The following is a 22,729-nucleotide window of genomic DNA, read 5'->3' as shown; positions in this document are numbered from 1 at the left end:
GGATTTGTAGTGGCTTACAAAAAAATATGTAAACTGTAACAAGATAAAATGTGAGTGAAGAAACACAGAATAGAAAAAAAGAAAAAGAAATGAGGGACAAGCCCATTTTACAAAATTCATTCATTATGATCCTATCCACTTGCTACATGCGGGCTGCAAATTTGACTTTGAGCTTCCTTCCTATCTATCAATAAAAGGAAGGAAACTTAATCAGGCTTCTTTTGGTTGCAAGGGCAGAGATCCAAATCAAACTGGTACAAACAAAAGATGAAAAAGAAAACGTATTGGCTAATTTAATAGAAAAGTCCATGAATGGATCTAGCTTTAGGCGCAGATGGGTGCAGAGTCTCAAACAACATCCTTAGGACATTTGCAACTGTGTTGGTTTCGTTCTCAAGTAGGCTCTTCCCAGTTGGTGGTAAAAATGGCCACAAAAGCTCTAGACTTACATAGTCCTTACGACCAGAAAGCCTAGACAAAAGAGTGTTTCTTTTCGGACAGTTCCAAGGAAAGTCTTTGATAGGATTCTGAACAGCCCTGTTTGAGTTGTGTTCCCAGCTCTGGACCACTGAATAGAGACAAAAGAACTAGGCATTCTGATTGGCTAGCCTGGGTCTTGTGCCCTTTCCCATGGGCAGGGGAATTGAAGCTATGAGATTATCAATCGCACCAGGAAAGCACCATTATTCAGGGGCAGCTTCAGAAAGGAAAAGAGCTCTATGAAGACAAAATAATAATAAAGTCTTTATAATGATATAATTCTGTATACAAATCAATTGTTCAGAAGCCCAGCTACTCCTCAGACTAACACGTAAGAAAAACATTCTCCTCTAGGGCTCCAATGACATACCTATATAAATATTTTATACAACTCTTTTCTAAGGTTTTTTTTTGTTTGTTTTTTGTTTTTTGTTTTTTTTGAGACAGTCTTGCTCTGTTGTCTGGGCTGGAGTAGAGTGGTGTGATCTCGTCTCACTTTCACCTCCCGGGCTTAAGGGATTCTCCCCTCAGCCTCCCCAGTAGCTAGGACTACAAGTGAGCACCATCACGCCCACCTAATTTTTGTATTTTTTGTACAGATGGGGTTTTACCATGTTGCCCAGGCTTGTCTCAAACTCCTGAGCTCAAGTGATCTTCCTGTCTCAGCTGTACCAAGTTTTTGTGAGGACATATGTTTTCAATTATCTGGGAGTATATACCTAGGAATGGAATTGGGGGGGTCATATGGCAACTCTGTGTTTAACATTTTGAGTAATTCCCAGATTGTTTTATGAAGCACTGGCACCATTTTACATTCCCATAAGTGCCATATGAAGGTTGTGGTTCCTTCATGCTCTACCCAACACTTGATATGGTCAGACTTTTGGATTACAGTAATCCTAGTGGGTATGAAGTGGCATCTCATTGTGGTTTTGATTTGCATTTCCCTAATGACTAATGATGTGCATTTTTTCATGTGCTTGTTGGTCAACTGTATACCTTCTTTGGAGAAATGGTTTTTATTGTTGAGTTGTAAGTGTTCTTTATATATATGCTAGATACAAGACTCCTGTTGTATATACAATTAGATTTTCTTCCATTCTGAGGGTTGTCTTCTCACTTTATCATGCCACTTTGAAGCATAAGTTTCCAACTTTGATAAAGTCCAATTTTTTCTTTTGTCAGTCATGCTTTTGATGTTTAAGAAGGCTTTGCCTAACCCAAAGGTCACAAAGATTTATTCCTGTTTTCTTCTAAAAGGTTTTCTAGTTCTTAAATTTAGGTTATTGATCCTTTAATTTTTGCCTTTGGTGTAAGGGTCCAACTTGGTTCTTTTGCATGTGGCTATCCAGTTGTTCTAGTACCATTAAAAAGACCATTCTTTCCCCACTGAATTGTCTTGGAATCCTAGTCAAAAATCAATGAAGTATAATGTAAGTGCTTATTTCTGGACTCTCAATTGTATTCCATTGAGCTAAATAACTTATCTTTATGCCAGTACCATATTGCCTTGATTTCCATAGCTTTGGAGTAAGTTTTGAAATCAGGAAGTTTGTCTTCCAACTTTGTTCTTCTTTTTCAAGATTGTGTAGCTATCCTGGGGCATTTGCATTTCCAGATGGATTTTATGTTCAATTTGTCAACACAAAAAGGCAGTTGGAATTATGCTAGTAATTACATTGACTCTGTAGATTAATTGAAGAGTGTTGGAATCTTAAAAGTAGTAAGTTTTTGGCCAGGCGCGGTGGCTCAAGCCTGTAATCCCAGCACTTTGGGAGGCCGAGGCGGGTGGATCACGAGGTTGAGAGATCGAGGCCATCCTGGTCAACATGGTGAAACCCTGTCTCTACTAAAAATACTAAAAATTAGCTGGGCATGGTGGCGTGTGCCTGTAATCCCAGCTACTCAGGAGGCTGAGGCAGGAGAATTGCCTGAACCCAGGAGGCAGAGGTTGCAGTGAGCCGAGATCATGCCATTGCACTCCAGCCTGGGCAACAAGAGCGAAACTCCATCTCAAAAAAAAAAAAAAAAAAAGTAATAAGTTTTCCAATCTATGAACATGGGATGTCTTTCCATTTATTTCTTCATTGCTAAGTCTTTTAAAATTTCTTTCAACAATGCTTTGTAGTTTTCAAAATACAGTATACTCTCTTACATGTTTTGTTTTGATTTATTTTGTTTTGAGACTGAGCCTTGCTCCATTGCCCAGGCTGGAGTGCAATGGAGTGCAGTGGTGTGATTTTGGCTAACTCCAACCTCCGCCTCCCAGGTTCAAGTGATTCTCCTGTCTTAGCCTCCTGAGTAGCTGGGATTACAGGTGCCCACAACCACACCTGGCTAATTTTTATATTTTTTAGCAGACAGGGTTTCACCATGTTGGCCAGGCTGGTCTCAAACTCCTGACCTCAGATGATCCACTGCCTTGGCCTCCCAAAGTATTGGGGTTACAGGTTTGAGCCACTACATCTGGCCTATCTTACACTTCTGTGATTAAATTTATTCCTAAGCATTTTATCCTTTTTGATGCTATTATAAATTGGATTTTTATTAACTGCATTTTAAGATTGTTTGTTGCTAGTATAAAGCAATACAATCGATTTTATATACTGATCTTTCCATGAGTTGGAGAACTCAAACTCAAAGTGTTTTTTCTATTCTCACAACAATCAACACAGAAGAATTTTACGACCAAATGTGGGGAGTGAGGAGTCTCCCACACACACACCAAGCAAGCAATCACTTCTGCAGCAGACACCAGATTCGTGTACTATAATTCAATCTCAACATTATCTACCTGAAGATAGCATCAGCTCCCACAGGTTGAGGGTTCAGTCCCCAAGACTGTCCCCCAACTTCCCACTCCTTCCACCAGCCAGCTTCTAACATAAATTGCAAGCCCCAGATTATTTTGCCTGTACTCCTCACCGACCAAGTATAAATCTGGGTTCCCACAACCCCCACCTCGGGTTTGATCGATTTGTTGGAGTGGCTCACAGAACTCAGGGAAACATGTTTACCAGTTTAATAAAGGGTTTTTTTCTTTTGAGACAGAGTCACTCCATCACCCAGGCTGAAGTGCAGTCGCGCAATCTCGGCTCACCACAACCTCCACCTCCCAGGTTCAAGCATTTCTCCTGCCTCAGCCTCCTGAATGGCTGGGATTACAGGCATGCGCCACACCACACTTGACTAATTTTTGTTTGTTTTACTAGAGATGGGCTTTTGTCATGTTGGCCAGGCTGATCTTGAACTCCTGACCTCAAGTGATCCACCCACCTTGGCTTCCCAAAGAGCTAAGATTGCAGGCATAAGCCACCATGCCCAGCCTATAAGGGCTTTTTTTTTCAACTTTTATTTTAGAATTGGGATATAACAAATACGTGCAGGTTTGTTACAAAGATATATTGCAAGATGCTGAGGTCTGGGGTATGACTATACCCATCACGCAGGTAGTTAGCACAGTACACAACAGGTTGTTTTTCAGCCCTTCCCTCCTTCCTTCTCTCCCACTCTAGTATCCCTCATTGTCTATTGTTCCCATCTTTATGTTCATGTGTACCCAATATTTTGCTCCCACTTATAAGAACATGTAGTATTTGGTTTTCTGTCTGCATCAGTTTGTGCAAAAAAAAAAAAAAAAAAAAAAAAGCCACAAAACATTTCTCAGTAAAGAAGAAATGCCACAAAACACATTTATTAGTAAAGAAGAGAACTGAGCGTCAAGATTTAAGGCAGAAAGGGAGAAGCTAACTCTACTGTTTTGTGCAAATGCAGTCAAGGTTTATTATCAGGATAGACCTTATCTATATAGCAGCTACCCCTGAGCCTTGAAGGGAAAGATAAACACCAGCTGCCAGTCTTTTGACTGCACAAGGGGGCCTGGACAATCAGAACCCTTTTTCTGGATTGGTGCAATCAATGATGTTGTCATCAAGATATACTGGAACCAGGTTTCTTGCACAGCCTGTGGAAATGTGAGCCAAATTAAATTTTGGGTTACCCAGCCTCAGGCATTCCTAGCAACATGAATGAACTAAGAAAGACAACTGGTACCAAGGAGAGGGTGGTTGCTATAAAGATACTTGAAAATGTGGAAGTGGCTTTGGAACTGAATAATGGGCAAAAGTTGGAAGAGTTTAGAAGGCTCAGAAGAAAACAGGAAGATAAGGGAAAGTTTGGCATTTATTACAGACTGTGTGAGTGGTTGTGGCCAAGGTGCTGACAGAAATATAGACAGTAAAGGCCTTTCTAAGCAGCAAAATGTTCAATAAGTGGCAAGACCAGGCATGGTGGCTCATGCGTGTAATCCCAGCACTTTGGGAGGCTGAGGCAGGAGGATCACTTGAGTCCAGGAGTTTGAGACCAGCCTAGGCAACACAGTGAGACCTCCCACTCTATATTTTTTTTAAAAATTAGCTGGGTGTGGTGGTATGTGACTGTAGTCCCAGCTATTGGGAGACTGAGGTGGGAGAATCACTTAAGCCCAGGAGATCAAGGCTGCAATGAGTCATAATCCTGTCACTGCACTCCAGCCTGGGTGATAGAGCAAGACCCTGTTTCAAAAAAAAAAAGTGTGGCTGCTTCAGCTGCTTCCAACAACCTGCAATCAAATATGGGAACAAAGGAATGACCTAAAGTTGGAACTTAAAAGGAAAACAGAGAATAAAAACTTAGATAATTTGAAGCCTGGAGAGGAATCCAAGAATATGGCCAAGAGGAACAATAACTTGCTAGAGAGATTAGCAACAATAAAAGGGAGCCAGGTGTCAGAACAACTGGGGAAAAGTTTGCAAAGGCATTTCAGAAATCTTCAAGGCTACTCCTCTTATCAAAGGCCCAGAGGCCTAGGAGGATGAAATAGTTTGAAGGGACAAGCCTAGGCTCTGCTGCTATGTGTTGCTCTTGCCTCAGGATGCTGCTCCCGGCAACCCAGCTGCTCTGGCTCCAGCCTCTCTGGAAGATGTAAGCTGTAAGCCTTGGTGAATTCCGTATTAAGTCTGCAGAATGCAAGAGTCATGGCTTGCCAGCTTCCACTTAAATTTCAGGAGTACTAGAAAGCCGGAGTGCCCAGGCAAAACCTGCCTGCCACAGGGGTAGTCCCCACAAAGACTCTACTAAGGCATTGCAAAGCAGAAATGTGGGGTTGGAACCTCCCCAGAGTCCCCACTGGGGAACTTCCTAATGGAGTTGTGGGAACATGGCCACTGCCCTCCAGACCTTGAATGGTAGAACCATCAGCAGCATGCACCCTCAGCCTGGAAAAGTCACAGGCATTCAACTCCAACCCATGACAGCAGCTCACTTGAGCCGTGTCCAGAAAAGCTGTGGGGACAGAACTGCACAAGGCTTTGGAAGCCCACTCCTTACACCAGCGCGCTCAGGTTGTAGGATGTGGAGTCAAAGGGGATTTTAGAACTTTAAGGTTTAATGTCTGTCCTGCTGGGGTTCAGATTTACATGGGGCCTATTACCCACTTTCTTTGATTTCTCCCTTTTGGAATGGGAATGTTTACTCGGCACCTGTACCATCACTGTTATCTTGGAAGTGAATAATGTTTGATTCCACAGGCTCACAGCTAGCTCTAAGAAACTCACCTGGAGTCTCAGATGAGGCTTTGGACTTCTGAATTGATGCTAGAACAAGTGAAGACTTTGGGGATGGGATTATTATATTTTGCAATGTGAGAAGGACATGAGATTGGGGGTTCTGGCGCAGAATACTATAGTTTGGATATGGTTTGTTTGACCCCCACTAAGCCTCATGCTGAAATCTGATCCCCAGTGTTAGTGATGGGAGCCTAAGATGTTCGGGTCAAAGCAGCAGATTCTTCATGAATATCTTGGTGCTTTCCTTGCTACTAAGTTCTTACCCTATTAGTTTCCCCAGAACTGATTGCTAAAGAGCCTAGCGCCTCCTCCCGCTTCTCTTGCTTTTGTTCATGCCATGCAATCTGTATACTCTGGCTCCTCTTGTTTTCTGCCATGAATGGAAGCTTCTTGACACCCTCATCAGAAGCAGATGCTGGTGCCATGCTCCTTGTAAAGTGTGGGGACAGAAGTGACTTTATTTTAAATGCTAATCCACCTGGCTAACCCCGAGTCCAAGAATACTTCCAAAATGTTTAGTTGATTTATTATTCTTTATGTAGGAACACCTATTCACTGCAAGTTTCCTCCAAAACAATCCTTGTGTTGCAGAAATCACATGCTGTGATTCCTATAGACACCTATACATTCTAACCAGAGCACCTATGCCTTTTCTAAAGATATAATCCCCGGGTCTGGGGGGTTATAGGGAAGAGACCTACCTGTCTTGCAGCTCCCCCCCTCAAAACCATGCTTCTGTCTGTAAGTTCCCTCAATAAATCACACAATACTGACAAATTGGATTTGTCTGCCTTGTTTGTTGTCTTGACTCCTTCAGCATTTGGGGGTGGGTTTGAATATATGGCCCTTTCATGGAACATGTAGCTTGCAGAACGAAGAGCCAAATAAAACTTCTTTTCTTTATAAATTACCGCAGGTATTCCATTATAGCAACACAAATGGACTAAGATGCTTTGTCCCTTAAGTGAGAAGGTCCTTGCCAATAAGGGACTGTCTTTTAAAGTTCTTTTGATATTGAACAATGCCCTGGCCATGTAGAACTCCAAGAGTTCAACACTGAAGGCATCAAAGTGGTCGACATGCTCCCAAACACAATGCCTCTAATTTGGCCTCAAGATCAAGGGGTCTTAAGAATCTTTAAGGATCATTACACATGGTCCTCTCAGCACTATGGAAGAGAACCCTGATAGAACATCATGAAAATCTGAAGGCATTACATCACTGAAGATGTCACTACTGTTAACAAAAAAACTCATGAAAGCCATCAAGCTCAAAACAAATTCCTGCTAAAGAAAACTGTCCAGATGTTGTACATGACTTCACTTAAGTTTTGGGAGAGTCAAAGTTGTATATAAGTTTTAGACTGGATAAGGGGGTCAACACTCCGAATGCCTTCATTGTTCAGAGATTAGCTGTACTTAGTGCTAAGTTGTAATCTTAACTGGTATTTCTCCAAAGACAGAAGAATATATTTCCTGTTGTTGTAATAGATACAATTATCCAGGGACAGATTAATTGATTTTTGATTTACCAAGATTAAACAAAAAAGATGGTGAATGCATGTAAATTAGGAATTAAGGCTGATAAATAAGGATATTTTGTAGTTTCCTGGCAGAAGAATGGAATGACAAATAGTAAAGGAGAACAGTTGGCTAGCAAAAAGTAAGATCAAGCATAATGTTCTGCTTAAACTGTCAGCAGGGGTATTTAGAAAAAATAATTTGCAAAGTAACAAGCCCACGTTACATGGGCTTTTTCTACTATTTGGGAGAAAAACAGCTGATCTAAGAAATAGAAAACAAAAACATTACTTTAGAAAAAAATTTTAGCTCTATTTAGAGATCTCTGCAATTTTCTTTTAATTTCAAAATTATTGCTCTTATATAATGGTATATTCATGTTTACTTTTCAACAGTGTCACAGTCCAAAATTTTTGCAAATATTATAAAATTTTTATTCAAGTATTTTGAAAAGATGGCAAATAGGTAATTATAACATCTGATAATGTCAGCCAAAAACAAACCTTCCTTAAAAACTTCCTTGCCATTCTCTCCAAAGTTCTCATATCATTGAATCTCCTTTCTTTTTCCTAAAAGATCTCAGCCCATTTGAGCTCACCTGTGGTTACTTCCCCACCCCTATCTCTCCTAGGTCTCTTCTCTTCCTCCCAAAATAGCTCTATGCCCTTTTCAAATAAATCAAGTAGCCTCTCTAGACTTCTTCCAATTTTCCTCTCTCCAGCCACTGTCCTCATTATGCCAAAAAACACACAAAGATTAATATATATTTAATATAAATAATTCTTTATAAGGCAGGAAAAGATGTGAATACCATCCTATTTCAATATTTGGATTTCTTAAAACACCTGTATTATGTTTGTACTTCTGGATAATGTTCATAGAATGATGTATTCCTTAATGCTACACATTTTAAGCAAAATAAGTTCAAATTAAATCCATTTTATATCACAAGTTTACTTCTTTAGCTTTAACTATGACTATTCCTTTAACCATGACTTTCTCCCACCTTAGTACCTTATCCTAGGTTGTGTTTCTTGACCATTATATCTCAGGAGATTTTTTTCACCACTGCTTTCCCCTAAACCCTCTTCCCTAGTGAAATTTTAATACCCTGGATATACTGTGTATTTGTTACAGACTGTATATATATCTGTGCTTTATACACAAAGAGGGGTTTGGATCATAATCCCCAAAGACACAATCCTGAATACGATAATCCTGAATGTTGAAATCCTGAAAGATCCAAGACCCTAAAATCTAGGCTAGGCATGGTGGTTCAAGACTATAATCTCAGCACGTTGGGAGGCCGAGACAAGTAGATCACATGATGCCAGATTTCCAGACCAGCATGGCCAACATGGCGAAACCCTGTCTCTACTAAAAATACAAAAAATTAGCAGAGCGTGGCGGCACATGCCTGTAATCCCAGCTACTCAGGAGGCTAAGGCAGGAGAATCACTTGAACCTGGGAGGCAGAGGCTGCAGTGAGCCAAGACTGCACCACTGCACTCCAGCCAGGATGACAGAGTGAGACACTGTCTCAAAAATGAAAGAAAGAAAGAAAAGAAAAGAAAAGAAAAGAGAAGAGAAGAGAAGAGAAAAGAAAAGAAAAGAAAAGAAAGAAAGAAAGAAAGAAAGAAAGGCAAGACTCTTCATATAAACATTCATAAATAAATAAATAAAGGCAAGACTCTTCATATAAACACTCATTAGTACACAATCTGTGCATGTTATTCAGAGGCTTCCTGACCAAGGGGAAGCTCTTTAGGCTTCAGTTACTCTCCTAGGATAGAAACAACAGTTCTATTACCAGTGTGTTCTTTGTGTAAAATGAGATTATAAATATGAAAGTGATAGGTACAGGTAGTGATGAACTTTAACATTTGGGACCTGCTCATAGGAAAAAAAAATCCATCTTTCCCATCTGTGACTTCAGTTGAAAAAAAACTGCTACTCTGATAACTTTCCTAACTCCCTCCGGTTTTTACTATAGGTCTTTGTTTTAAATTATAAGATGGATCTTAAGAGTTAAGCCATTTCTTTCTGATTATAGGAGAAGTAACCTAATGAATGCCAGAGATCACTTCTGTCTTTTTAAGTCTAGGAACTTTGATATCCTGCTTCCCAATTCTGGGAATTTTCACACTGCACCATTTTACTCTGTACCCTCATTATCTTGCCCAAAGCAGCATATCCAACGAGCACATAATAAAAAGAGAAAGTGAAGAAAAAAGTAAGACAGCATTTTTCCTTTCATACTTGTAGGCTACAAACTGTATTCAGTGCAAGAATAAGAGACTATACTATAAGAGTGGAAATTTTTATTTTACAAATGAAAAAGCAAAATACTGCTACTGAAATAACCCTTAAGTCACACTCTGAATTCATACCATGCAGCTGAATTTTCCCAGTTCATCAATTAATTCCACTGAAAACAGACAAAGCTGCTGTCTGTAGAAGTACAGACCAGCTTTAACCATGATGACAATTGCTGGTAAGACTAAATTAAGGAAGTGATTCTCTCTGTTTCAAATTCCTTTTCTTCTTGGGCACATTCTCCGTGGCCATGTGAAACTTAAAACAAAGATTGTGACTGTCCTGGCCAGAGAAGAAGGTTAAAGCTGTGTCATAGAGAATTGCAGATTATACTTCTACCTTCATCCTGTGATATCCATGTCTCTCAGAGATGTCTGGCTAAACCAGGATATTCTTTGCAATAGCATTCAAAGTCCTTACTTTGGTCACATCTGTTACCTTTAGGGAATATTCCGAGCAAGAAAGTGAGACTCCCATGGCAACAGATAAATTTCTGTAATAGAAATAATAAAGGAATAATCAATCATATGTTATTAAATGAGTCCTCCTACTGCCACTTCATTTTATAGACTATTTCATTATACAAGGGTAGGTAGGTCAAGTATGCTAGACTACTATATTCTGTAATTTTTATTCATTAATTAATTACTTGAAACATCTAGTAGCTGAATTCACCAGACAGTATACTTGATTTTATAACTGGAATTGTAAATTCCAAGGCTCTTGCTTTTTCTTTTTAAATTTAAATTACAGGTGTGCATCACCACACGCAGCTAATTTTTTTGTATTTTTAGTAGAGATGGGGTTTTGCCATATTGGCCAGGCTGCTCTCAAACTCCTGACCTCAAGTGATCCGCCAGCCTTGGCCTCCCAAAGTGCTGGGATTACAGGCTTGAGCCACCTCACCCTGCCATCTTGCTTCTTTTACATTGTATTTTTCTCAATTTATAAACAGAAACATTCAACTAAACATTCAACAGAAACATTAAATTATAAGAATCCTCTTTTAAGTATTTTTTTAAAATCCCACATGATAGTTACAATTTAAGGTAATATAATTTAAAAATAACTAAAAACAGAGAACAAATACGAGGGAAGACTAAGTATTAAAGGTAGGAGGGAGAAAAATAACTATGACTCTTCCATCCTTACACCATAGCTATTAACTTTGCTACAGGAAATCATACGCAAATGGGCACATGTGCATAGCTGACTTATTTGAAGCTCAACTGTGGAATTTGTTTATTATAACTGGTCTAAGTTCAGCAATGCCTCTACAATGCAAGGGTCAACTGTGTTCAAAAGAGCCTGTTTCTTTAAGACAGGACAAGAATCGTATCAGAAATGTTTCTCAACTAAAAAAACAACTACAGTACTTATGTAGTAGTCACAACACTCCATTGATTAATAATGTCACCATCTGGCTGGGCGCGGTGGCTCAAGCCTGTAATCCCAGCACTTTGGGAGGCCGAGGCGGGTGGATCACGAGGTCAAGAGATCGAGACCATCCTGGTCAACATGGTGAAACCCCGTCTCTACTAAACATACAAAAAAAAAAAATTAGCTGGGCATGGTGGCGCATGCCTGTAATCCCAGCTACTCAGGAGGCTGAGGCAGGAGAATTGCCTGAACCCAGGAGGTGGAGGTTGTGGTAAGCCGAGATCGCGCCATTGCACTCCAGCCTGGGTAATAAGAGCGAGAAACTCTGTCTCAAAAAAAAAAAAAAAAAAAATGTCACCATCTTTTCCTATTGGGGAGAAGGTAAAAATTAATCTCATTCTTCTTATTGGAATCATAGAATACATTTTTACCGAAACTTCATTCCTGAGTCTCTAGCAGACCGAGCAGAACAGTGGAATTCTGTAGCACCTGAACCCTCAAGGATCCTTTGTAGATTTTTGTCTGTTATACCACCTCCTGTTGGAAAGAATAAGTAACACATTAAGTAAAATAGAATTTTGCATAACATTTAATGAATAATGATTGCTTGCTTTACTTGGAATCCCCAAACTGAATTTCTCATTGATTCAAAAATTAGTCTCTCCCTATCAAGGTAGAATGAGATAAGAAAAGTGATAAAAGAGATATAGACTCTGGGGAAGTACCATTAAGGTTATAGAACATGTATGATAGAATCTTGTCTGTCCATTGGCTAACATAACAATGCTATCCCTGCTTGCCCCTCAATTAAAGCAAAATCAAATTAAAATGAAAGGTAAGTACAGGTTTGAGGAAAAAAATCTACAAAAGCACAACCTCAGAGATGTGCCTGAAAGAAAACCTCTAAGGTTCTGTCTCTAGCCTAGGATTTAAAGAGTACACTGACTTCACTGGAAATGGAAAAATGCAAGGTATTACACAGGTTATGAGTTGTAATATCAGCTTCATACTTTATTTCACAGAAGAATCTGATTCTACTTTATTAAAACTGTACCACCAAATATTTTATGATGACATTTGTTTCGATGAACAATCTTTTAAACATTTATATATAAAGAATCGTATTCTGAATTGGTGCCAGATTATAAATACGAAATTAGTTTACTCATCTTTATATCTTTATCTCACTATAGGATGTATTCAATATTTTAAATATATATACTTTGTATCTCAAGCTTTAAAGTTGCTGAAATAACCTATCTTTACACACTCTTTGAGACTCATTAACTTGTCTTTTTTTCCTTCGTGGTACAGTAATATCACTCAGCCTTAAGAAACAGAAAAAAGGCTGGGTGTGGTGGCTCACATCTGTAATCCCAACACTTTGAGAGGTGAAGTGGGAGGATCACTTGAGCGGCAAGAGTTCGACACCAGCCTGGGCAACATGGTGAAACCCCATCTCTATAAAAACCTACAAAAATTAGCTGAATGTGGTGGTGGGCGCTTGTAGACCCAGCAACTCAAGAGGCTAAGGCAGGAGGATCACTTGAGCCTGGGAGGCAGAGGTTGCAGTAAGCTGAGATGGCACCACTGCACTGTAGCCGGAGTGACAGAATGAGATCCTGTCTCCAAAATAGAAAAAAAAAAAAACCAAAAGGAAAGAAAGAAATAAATAGAAAACACAAAAGCTGAGTAGATTTAGACTCAAATCCTGACTTTATCACTGCAGCTCTTCACAGCTATGTGATCTCAGATAAACTACTTAAATCCTCTGACCTCAACATTTTCACCAATGAAAGAGGGGTAATACTGCCTATCTCATAAGTCTATTGTAAGGATTAAGAGATAAATATATTATTTCCTTCTATTCCTTCTAACAAATAACAAAACATCTGGCCACTGAAATAATGTTGCTCAGTTAGCAACTTAAGTACATAGGTAATACATTTTTCCAGACACAGACTAACACAGCTTTATGATTAAAAATAACCCCACAGAACTAGTTTAATATTCTTCTCTTTATAGATGAAGAAACCAGAGCTTAAGTATGTTGTAGGCTTCATTACGGAAGTTCCTAGAGGGTAACTACCTCTTTATATTTCTCAGTGATGAATACTTCTTAGGCATTCAGAATGACTTACCTAGGAGTTTTTACTTGCTGGTACTTATTCACATGAAATTCTAATAAATTTGTTTATAAGTCTATTCTGTGAGCTCCCCAAGTAGGACTGCTTATTTAATTTCTGTTTTCATATCTGTTACACAATTAGTATATAATATACATAATTGTCATATAATTAACAGTTGCTTAGTAAGGTTTGTTAAAGAAATTAATCACAAATATTTTTGTATGTAACATCTTCTGACCTGAGTCAGCTTCTTGAGAAAGTAGTTTCTTGTGTAGCTTTGCATCCCAGGTAATGCCTTGCACACAGCAGGTAACAATTGCATATTAAACAAAGGTACCCTTAATGTCAACAATTGTCTAAGTATTATTTGTCAATACTATATACATTTTGTGCAAAATGGAAGAGTTATCAACACTCAGAAAGTCTCTTTAACACTCCTTGATAAACCAAAAAGGACCTCAATTTGACAGATAATATATACTTTCTATCTGTTCCTGTTTTAAGGACTTGCTACAGGTCAAAGGCTTCCTCAATACCTGACAATACACCCTTACATGGGCTTTTTTTTTTTTTTTTTTTTTTTTTTCGGACACAGGGGCTCGCTCTGTCACCCAGGCTGGAGGATAGCAGTATGATCATAGCTCACTACAGCCTTAACTTCAGGGCTCAAGCTATCCTCCCACCTCAGCCAACACAGTAGCTGGGACTACAGGAGCACACCACCATGCGCAACTCATTTTTTTACTTTTTGATAAAGACAGTGTCTCACTATATTGCCCAGGTTCATGGCCTCTTTTTAAAAAAGTTACTCTTTATCTAGGTGTCACTATTTTGAACCCTGGTCAGTATTGGCATCATTAGTAGTGAGATGATCAGAGACTGAATACTTTCTGATGTGATGTCATATAAGTATGCAGAATCACCCATAAGGTATTCTTAGAAAAAATGTTTAAGCTATGATTTAACTTATTCAAACCTTATGATTTAACTATTAGTTTATAGGATATACAGAGGCACGAGGAACAAGCTAAACAATATCAAGAGGAAACAATCTGATAAATCGAGAAAGTAGGACATTTTACAGGGTAAGTAGTCCAAACTTTTCATTTTATCTTATTCTGAGACAGAGTCTTGCTCTGTCGCCCAGGCTAGAGTGCAAAGGTGCAATCTCTGCTTACTGCAACATCCACCTCCCTGGTTCAAGCGATCCTCATGCCTCAGCCTCCCAAGTAGTTGGGATTACAGGCACAAACCACCATGCCTGGCTAATATTTGTATTTGTAGTAGAGACAGGGTTTCACCATGTTGGCCAGGCTGGTCTTGAACTCCTGACCTCAGGTGATCTGCCTGCCTTGCGCTCCCAAATTGCTGGTGTGAGCCACTGGGTCCAGCCCAAACTTTGTAAATGCAACTTTTTTAAAAGCAAGAAAAATAAAAGGAAAAACCTCTATATTAAAGATATTTAAAAATACAATAGAGTTAGGTGTGGCAGTGTGCAACTAGTCCCAGCTACTTGGGAGGCTGAGATGGAAGGATTACTTGAGGCTAAGAGTTCAAGTTCAGCCTGGCCAACATAGTAAGACCTCATCTCTAAAAATAAACAAACAAAAGATAACCAAAAACGTAATGCTTGTTTCTTGACTGGATCCTAGTTTGAACCTATCAGCTATAAAAACCATTGTGGTGAAGGCCGGGCGTGGTGGCTCAAGCCTGTAATCCCAGCACTTTGGGAGGCCGAGGCAGGTGGATCACGAGGTCAAGAGATCGAGACCATCCTGGTCAACATGGTGAAACCCCGTCTCTACTAAAAATACAAAAAAAATCAGCTGGCCATGGTGGCACGTGCCTGTAATCCCAGCTACTCAGGAGGCTGAGGCAGGAGAATTGCCTGAACCCGGGAGGCAGAGGTTGCGGTGAGCCGAGATCGCGCCATTGCACTCCAGCCTGGGCAACAAGAGTGAAACTCTGTCTCAAAAAAAAAAAAACCATTGTGGTGACAACTGGAGAAAGTTGAGTATTAAATGTTTATTTTGATAGGTGTGACAATGGACTTGTGGTTATCGTAAAATCCCACCCTTTTTAGAGATGTATAAAGATAAAATGTCATGATGGTTTCAATTTAACTTTCATAAAATACCTCAGGATAGAAAAAGATGGGACAAATCTGGCAAAATGTTAAATCTAGGGAACAAGCATATGAGTATTCATAATGCTATTGTCTACTTTTTTGTATGTTTGAGAAACTTAATAAAAAGAAAAATTAAGATCATTTTTATATTTGTCTCACTCTTCTAGGTTGTATTGTTTAATTCTAATTCTTTTTTTTTTTTTTTAAAGACAGGGTTTCACCATCTTGGACAGGCTGGTCTTGAACTCCTGACCTCAGGTGATCTGCCTGCCTGCCTTGGCCTCCCAAAGAGCTGAGATTACAGGCGTGAGCCAGCACGCCCAGCCAATTCTAATTCTTTAGAAACTGCTCCAACTGTTCATTTCTAGTCAGCCATTATGAACTTAACTAATCTTATGGTTATCATCAGGATCATATTCAATTCTGGTTACAAGAAATAATTTAGGCCGGGCGCGGTGGCTCAAGCCTGTAATCCCAGCACTTTGGGAGGCCGAGGCGGGTGGATCACGAGGTCGAGAGATCGAGACCATCCTGGTCAACATGGTGAAACCCCGTCTCTACTAAAAATACAAAAAACTAGCTGGGCGTGGTGGCGCGTGCCTGTAATCCCAGCTACTTAGGAGGCTGAGGCAGGAGAATTGCCTGAGCCCAGGAGGTGGAGGTTGCGGTGAGCCGAGATCGCGCCATTGCACTCCAGCCTGGGTAACAAGAGCGAAACTCCGTCTCAAAAAAAAAAAAAAAGAAATAATTTGACAATCAGAGATTTTCAGGAACTGTGAGAGTATTATATTTTACCTAAGAATCTTGCCTAAACTTTTGCTTAAACCTGTTCATTACGACATTTGTCTCAAACACAGTATAGCAGCATCAAATTTGATGTGCCACACCAGAGACGAACATCTAAATTCATAAAATTCTATATAATGGGAGACCAAACATGGAGAAACCTCAATCTCTGTCTACTTCCTTATTTGCTCCTCTTTGAGCTAATCCCTATTAGAATATTTTCCTTCTTATTTAAATTTTTAAATTCAAGCACATATCTCCCAGTCTTAAGTATTTTAATCAAACTATATATTCTCTCTGAAGATCAAGTACTAGTATGTAATGTACTAATACTCTCTCACATTTTCCTGCCTCGTTTCCTCTTCTTCCACTACAGTTCAGTGTTATGCTAGTGAATTGATAGATAAATAAATACCTGGCATTACCACAATCCTGCCTTTTGCCTGAAAAAAGAAAAAAAAAAGTAAATTTTAATATCTTTCTCTTGAATGGGATAATAAGGCAGTGAGAATAGAAACATGAGTCAGAATATATTAAATTTTAAAAATTACTGTAAATGCTTAATTTTCACTAGATCTTCTCTATTCCTTTGGGATCTTGGTCAAGTAAAATGTCCAGCATAATAAATTTGTCTCCAGAAAGTTATCTTTTCAAAAAGTCATTTTCCCCCTGTAAGTGCCATTTTCTCCGTTCCCTTCACCTATTAAAATGGTATATAAGCCCCCAATTCTAAATCATATTTCTTTGTGAACTTCTGTATGTACTGATATATATATGTACTTATGTATAAGATAAAATCTGTTTTTGCTCCTGCTAACCTGTCTTCAGTCAGTTTAACTTGCAGGCCCCAAATAACAAACCCTGAGGATAGAAGAAAAGTTTTTCCTCTTTGACATGGTGAATAAGAGAAAGTTCCTGCTCACATGGAGCTTACACATTCAAGGTAGACAAGACAATACACAGGTATACTTATACAATAAAATTCCAGGTAGCAATAACAAAGAAAAAATAAAGCAAGGTAATGAAAGCGAGTGAAAGAGGAGAGTGGCTATTTCATAGAACTTAATAATTGTTAGAGAAATAAGTGGAACAAGGATGCTTCGTATTCTCAAATGGTATAAACAAAGCATCCATAAAACAAAACACTGACTACCTAAAAAGTTGAAATCACTTCGGAATGAAAAAAAAGTCACATTTGCCTGTTTCTTCCAAATCAAGGCTTTCCAAAACATAGAGAAATAATATTTTTAAAGAAATAACTTCTGGCTTGGCATGGTGGCCTGTAATCCCAGCACCTTGGGAGGGCGAGGTGGGCGGTTCACGAGGTCAAGAGATCAAGACCATCCTGGCCAACATGATGAAACCCATCTCCACTAAAAAAAAAAAAAAAAAAAAAAAAAAATAGCCGGGCATAGTGGCACGTGCCTGTGGTCCCATCTACTCGGGAGGCTGAGGCGGAAGAATCACTTGAACCTAGGAGGCGGAGGTTGCAGTGAGCCAAGATAGTGCCACTGCACTCCAGCCTGGAGACAGAGCAAGACTCCGTCTCAAAAAAAAAAAAAAAAAAAAGAAATTCTATCACTTCTTTTTGCCTTCCACACAAGATTATTTAGAAGTGTATGTTTACCTAAGACTATCAAAGTGATTTAATAACATAGAGCAATTACACTAAGTGTCAGATTTAATAATATAGAACAATTACTAAGTGCTATAACCTGAAGAAATTCCTCCTAGTTATTCTAGGAGGTAGGTGCCATTATTATCCTAACTTTGCAAAAGAGCAAGTTGAGGTTTAGGATGGTCAGGTAATGTATCCATGGTCACTACTAATAAGTGTCAAAGCCAGGGCTTAAACACAGACTGTCTAATCACAAAGCCTAGGCTTTAACTAGTATGTTACACTGCCAGGTAGTTACTTCAGTAAAGTTAATGTATAAGAATATTTGAGTAGCACTTCCTACTAACCAATGATTAACATACAAGCAACACACACACACACACACGCGCGTGCGTGCAGTGAACTATGGCAATTATATCTTATTCTTTACTCTTTAGTGAGTAACCTATTAAAACTGGAAAACTAATTCATCAACTCTTCTAAAACACTAGGCCTTCCAGCTGCACCAGGAAAATAAATACTTTAATAAGGTTTTCAAGGCTCTGGATATCATTATCTCCACATTCAATATTCCGTCCATTCCTCACTATTTTAAGTTATGCTTGCTTTTGTTTATAGCCTTTGCTTATACTATTTCTTTTGTATGAAACAATTCCACCAACACCCGCCCCCTGACTTCACCCTCACTCCCCACTGCCCCAACTTTTACACAGATAACTCTCAAACATCCTTCAAATGAGCATAACACTGCAGTCTGAATATCTTTTCTTCTGGTAAGCTTCCTCTAAGTATTGCCAACCTTCATTTCCCTAAATTTGGGGTTAATTCCTCTCCAATGTACTCCTATAGTACCTTTCAAAAATAGAGCTCTATTAAAATTGCCTGCTCTATTAGAAGTGCCTGTTCTGCACTAAACGGTAAGGGCAGTGACTACACACAGACACTTGCCCCTTGGTTACTACCACAGTACAAATGTCCTGCATCTAATATATATTTAATAAATGTTTATCAAACCATTATAACCCAGAATAGCAAAGTTACGTCAGCTCTTCAGGAGAAATTTCTGAAAATTATTTTTGTAGCTATAGAAAAGTGAAAATAACAAGATGTCTACACAGGAACATTAATACTATTATTAATAATAGCAGCAATATAATGAAATAGTATACAGCAATGAAGATGAATGAAATATAGTCACATTCAACAGCATGGATAATACCCACTGGTTTGCTATTGAGCCAAGGAAGCTAGACATAAGTACTACATATGATTTTATTTAAATTAAATAAAATTCAAAAACTGGCAAGTCTAATCTATGATAGTATTAATCAGGAAAGTGGTTATTTTGGGGGACTAGGGAGGCATAGTTTTGCAAGATGGAAGAGGCAGGCCTTCAGAGGTGCTAGTAATATTTTCTTTCTTGACCTTCATGGGAAAGAATAATTAAAAGGTATGTTTGCTTCCTGATAATCCAAAAAAAAAAAAAAAAAAAGTGACAATAACAGAACCTAACATTATTAAGACCTACTATATACCAACCACTGTGCCAAGCCTCTTACGTATCTCATCTCTAGCAATCTTCTGAGAAACTCTACAAAAGAAGTATTAAATTCATCTCAGTTTCACATAGTGGAAACAGAGGCTTAAAGATTAACCTACTCAACATCACATAGCAAGTGTCAAACCTGAGTCTCAAACACATGACTCTCTTATCTCAAAGTCTATATTCACTAATTTATAATGCCTCTGGACTGATGTCAGAAAAACACAGACATACTATAATTACAAAGTCACCCTGAGTGCTCTACAAATGATGCCAGCTCACCAGGAGAACTCATAAAAGAGAAACATGTATTTCCTTCTATATTGACAGATAGGAAGAAATAAGATTGTAATTTTAGTTTTGGAATTTATCTCCAGATGATAATTTCATATGAGATCCCCTGAATATACATGGGCTGTATAATGAAATATTGAAATCCCCTGAATATACATGGGCTGTATAATGAAAAGATATGGCTTAAAACTGCAATGCTGGCTGGGTGCAGTAATCTCAGCACTTTGGGAGGCCAAGATTGGCAGATGGCTTGAGCCCAAGAGTTCAAGACCAGCCTGCGCAACATAGCAAGACTTTGTATCTAAACTAAGAAATGAAACTGTAATGCCAATGGGAGAGGAAAGGTAAAATCTGTTCTGCTTATCCAAGTTAGATCAGATCTGTAGGCACTATTGATGTGTAATTTGATATTAAAATCCTTGATTATTAAAAAGGCTCATGTGAAAGAAGTAAGAATGATATCCATTATTGCCTGCTTGCTCTTTCCTACAGAGTAACCACAAAGTCAGTAATCTATAGTTTTACAAACTGGCTAAACAGAATGTCAGGAGTAACCACACACAAAGTCTTAGGGGAAAAAAAAGAGAGATTCCATGTACCTGCTCTATGAGTCGCTTTATTAGGGGTAGCCCTTCTAACGCTGAACTGTCACATCCACTGGTCAACACTCGTTCAAATCCCAAGGTTAAGAGGGTCTCCAGAGCTGCCATTGGATCATGAACCATGTCAAAGGCTGAAATAAATAAAATTGATGTGAATTTTGAACAGACATCCTTTAATGCACTGCTTCCCAAAATGTAGCATACATGCAGTGACAGGCTGGACCCAGCTTGTGTGGCTTACAAAGGCCAATTATTAAACATTCAATAATTCTGTAAATCAGACTGTTAATCCACTGGCAGCCCGAAATTAGTGAAGGTAGGTCCAGCTGTGGTGGCTCATGTCTACAATCCTGGCACTTTGGGAGGTGGGCAGATCACTTGAGCCCAAGAGTTTCAGACCAGCCTGAGCAACATGGCAAGACCCCATATCTACAATACAAAAATCAGCCGGGCATGGTGGTGTGCATCTATAGTCCCAGCTACGTGAGAGGCTGAGATGGGAGGATCACTCAAGCCTAGGGAGTTGAGGTTGCAGTGAGCTGAGATTGCACCATTGCACCCAAGCCTGGATGACAGAGCAAGACCCTGTCTCAAAATAAAAATAAAAATTTAATTAATTTAAACAAATTAGTGAAGGTCGAGTATTTAAACCACAGAAATTAAAAAATGCTATAAATCAGGGCTCTTTTTCCTAAGGGCCAGTTTATCAGCACACCACAGTCTGCATGCCACCACTCTGCACGATCATTTTAATAATGGTTCACATTTAAAGAGGTATATTTACTTAAATGCAGATAAGAAATGAAAAGTTTTCAATTTACAGTAGTTATAAAAGTTTCTATTGAACATAACTTTACTTAAATTTTTTTTCACATTTTTTTAAGCTCAGGGGTACAAGTGCAGGTTTGTTATACAGGTAAACCCATGTCCTGGGAGTTTGTTGTACCGATTATTTTATTGCCCAGGTACTAAGCCTAGTACCCATTAGTTATTTTTCCTGATCCTCTCTGTCCACCCATCCTCCTCCCTCAGACAGGCCCTAGTGTGTGTTGTCCCCCTCTATGTGTCCATGTGTTCTCACCATTTAGCTCCCACTTGTAAGTCAGAACATGTGGTATTTGGTTTTCTGTTCTTGTGTTTGTTTACTAAGAATAATGGTCTCCAGCTCCATCTATGCCTCTGCAAAGGTCATGGTCTTGTTCTTTTTTATGTGTGCATACTTAAGATTTTATTTAAAGAAAATCATTAAATAAATGTGCACAGGTAGCACTCATATATGGTAAAATTTTAAATGCATAAGGATAGTTGCTTTCAACAGACTATATGAAGTTTCAATTCCATCCTACTTTCTAAGAGACTTCTACCCTCGTCAGAGCCCTCAAAGAGTAAAGTGGTACCAGGAAACTGAAAACAGAAAACCTACTTCTGCTTTGGTCCTCACACTGCTAAATGATATAGAAGTTCTAACGTGTGGTGGATTAGGTGGTAGTGGTCCTCTGGGATAGACCCCTTCATTTCACCCTTTAGTGTATGTAGACAACTAAATCTACCACAGACAATCTACCTGTTTTGGTGGCAGCACCTTCTCACCACCATAACAATATTATGCTATTTCATTAAATACATGAGTGAAAAAAATGTGGAACCCAAAAATTCTACAAATTTTGAAAATAGGAAAATATTTTTGCTAAACCTATTGGAATGAAAAAAAGAATAGAAATTTGAAGTAAAAAATTTTTTTTGACTGTAGACTTCTTTTCATGTGCAATGGCAGTGCTCTCTGAAGGCAAAATAGACACTTGTTCTTCCATTTAACCAAGATGTAGCTAAAGAGCATAGAAATTATAACTACCTGATTTTTTGGCTGTGTGTGGTGGCCCACACCTGTAATCCCAGCACTTTGGGAGGCCAAAGCAGGTGGATCATGAGGTCAGGAGTTCAAGACCAGCCTGGCCAAGATGGTGAAACTCTTGTCTTTACTAAAAATACAAAAATTAGCCAGGTATAGTGGCAAGCACCTGTAATTCCAGCTATTAGGGAGGCTGAGGCAGAGAACTGCTTGAACCCAGGAGGCAGAGATTACAGTAAGCCAAGATTGGCAAGACGAATGTCAGCCTTCATCACCTCAATTTCACGATCTGAATACAAAAAATCACCTCCACGTGGCCGAATCATCACAAAAACTGGGATCTGAACACTACACTACAGCCTGGGCAACAGAGCAAGACTGCATCTCAAAAAAAAAAAGAAAAGAAAAGAAAGAAAGAAATTATAACTAACTGATTTTTTTATAGGAAATATTTCTTTATAAGAAACTGTCACATTAA

The 22,729-nt window shown here is 38.9% G+C and overlaps 1 protein-coding gene across 4 annotated transcripts in view; it reads right to left on the bottom strand.

Annotated features, from left to right (window-relative positions):
* Window positions 1-22,729, bottom strand: part of CUTC (cutC copper transporter) — a 49,040-nt gene that overhangs the window by 12,584 nt on the left and 13,727 nt on the right. For 3 of the 4 annotated variants that reach the window (XM_074382743.1, XM_074382745.1, XM_074382744.1), the window contains exons 6-9: window positions 20,400-20,533; window positions 16,761-16,788; window positions 11,734-11,839; window positions 10,262-10,415 (exon numbers count right to left, since the gene is read on the bottom strand). In XM_074382743.1, coding sequence (XP_074238844.1) covers window positions 10,301-10,415; window positions 11,734-11,839; window positions 16,761-16,788; window positions 20,400-20,533 — 383 coding nt within the window. In that variant the 3' untranslated portion in view covers window positions 10,262-10,300. Of the gene's footprint in view, window positions 1-9,912; window positions 10,416-11,733; window positions 11,840-16,760; window positions 16,789-20,399; window positions 20,534-22,729 lie in introns of those variants that run through there. The other variant, XM_003922310.4, reaches the window with a different exon arrangement.

The sequence above is a fragment of the Saimiri boliviensis genome, chromosome 12 (genome assembly GCF_048565385.1).
Source record: "Saimiri boliviensis isolate mSaiBol1 chromosome 12, mSaiBol1.pri, whole genome shotgun sequence".
Classification (NCBI taxonomy): Eukaryota; Metazoa; Chordata; class Mammalia; order Primates; family Cebidae; genus Saimiri; species Saimiri boliviensis.
This window is presented reverse-complemented; position numbering and strand designations above follow the sequence as displayed.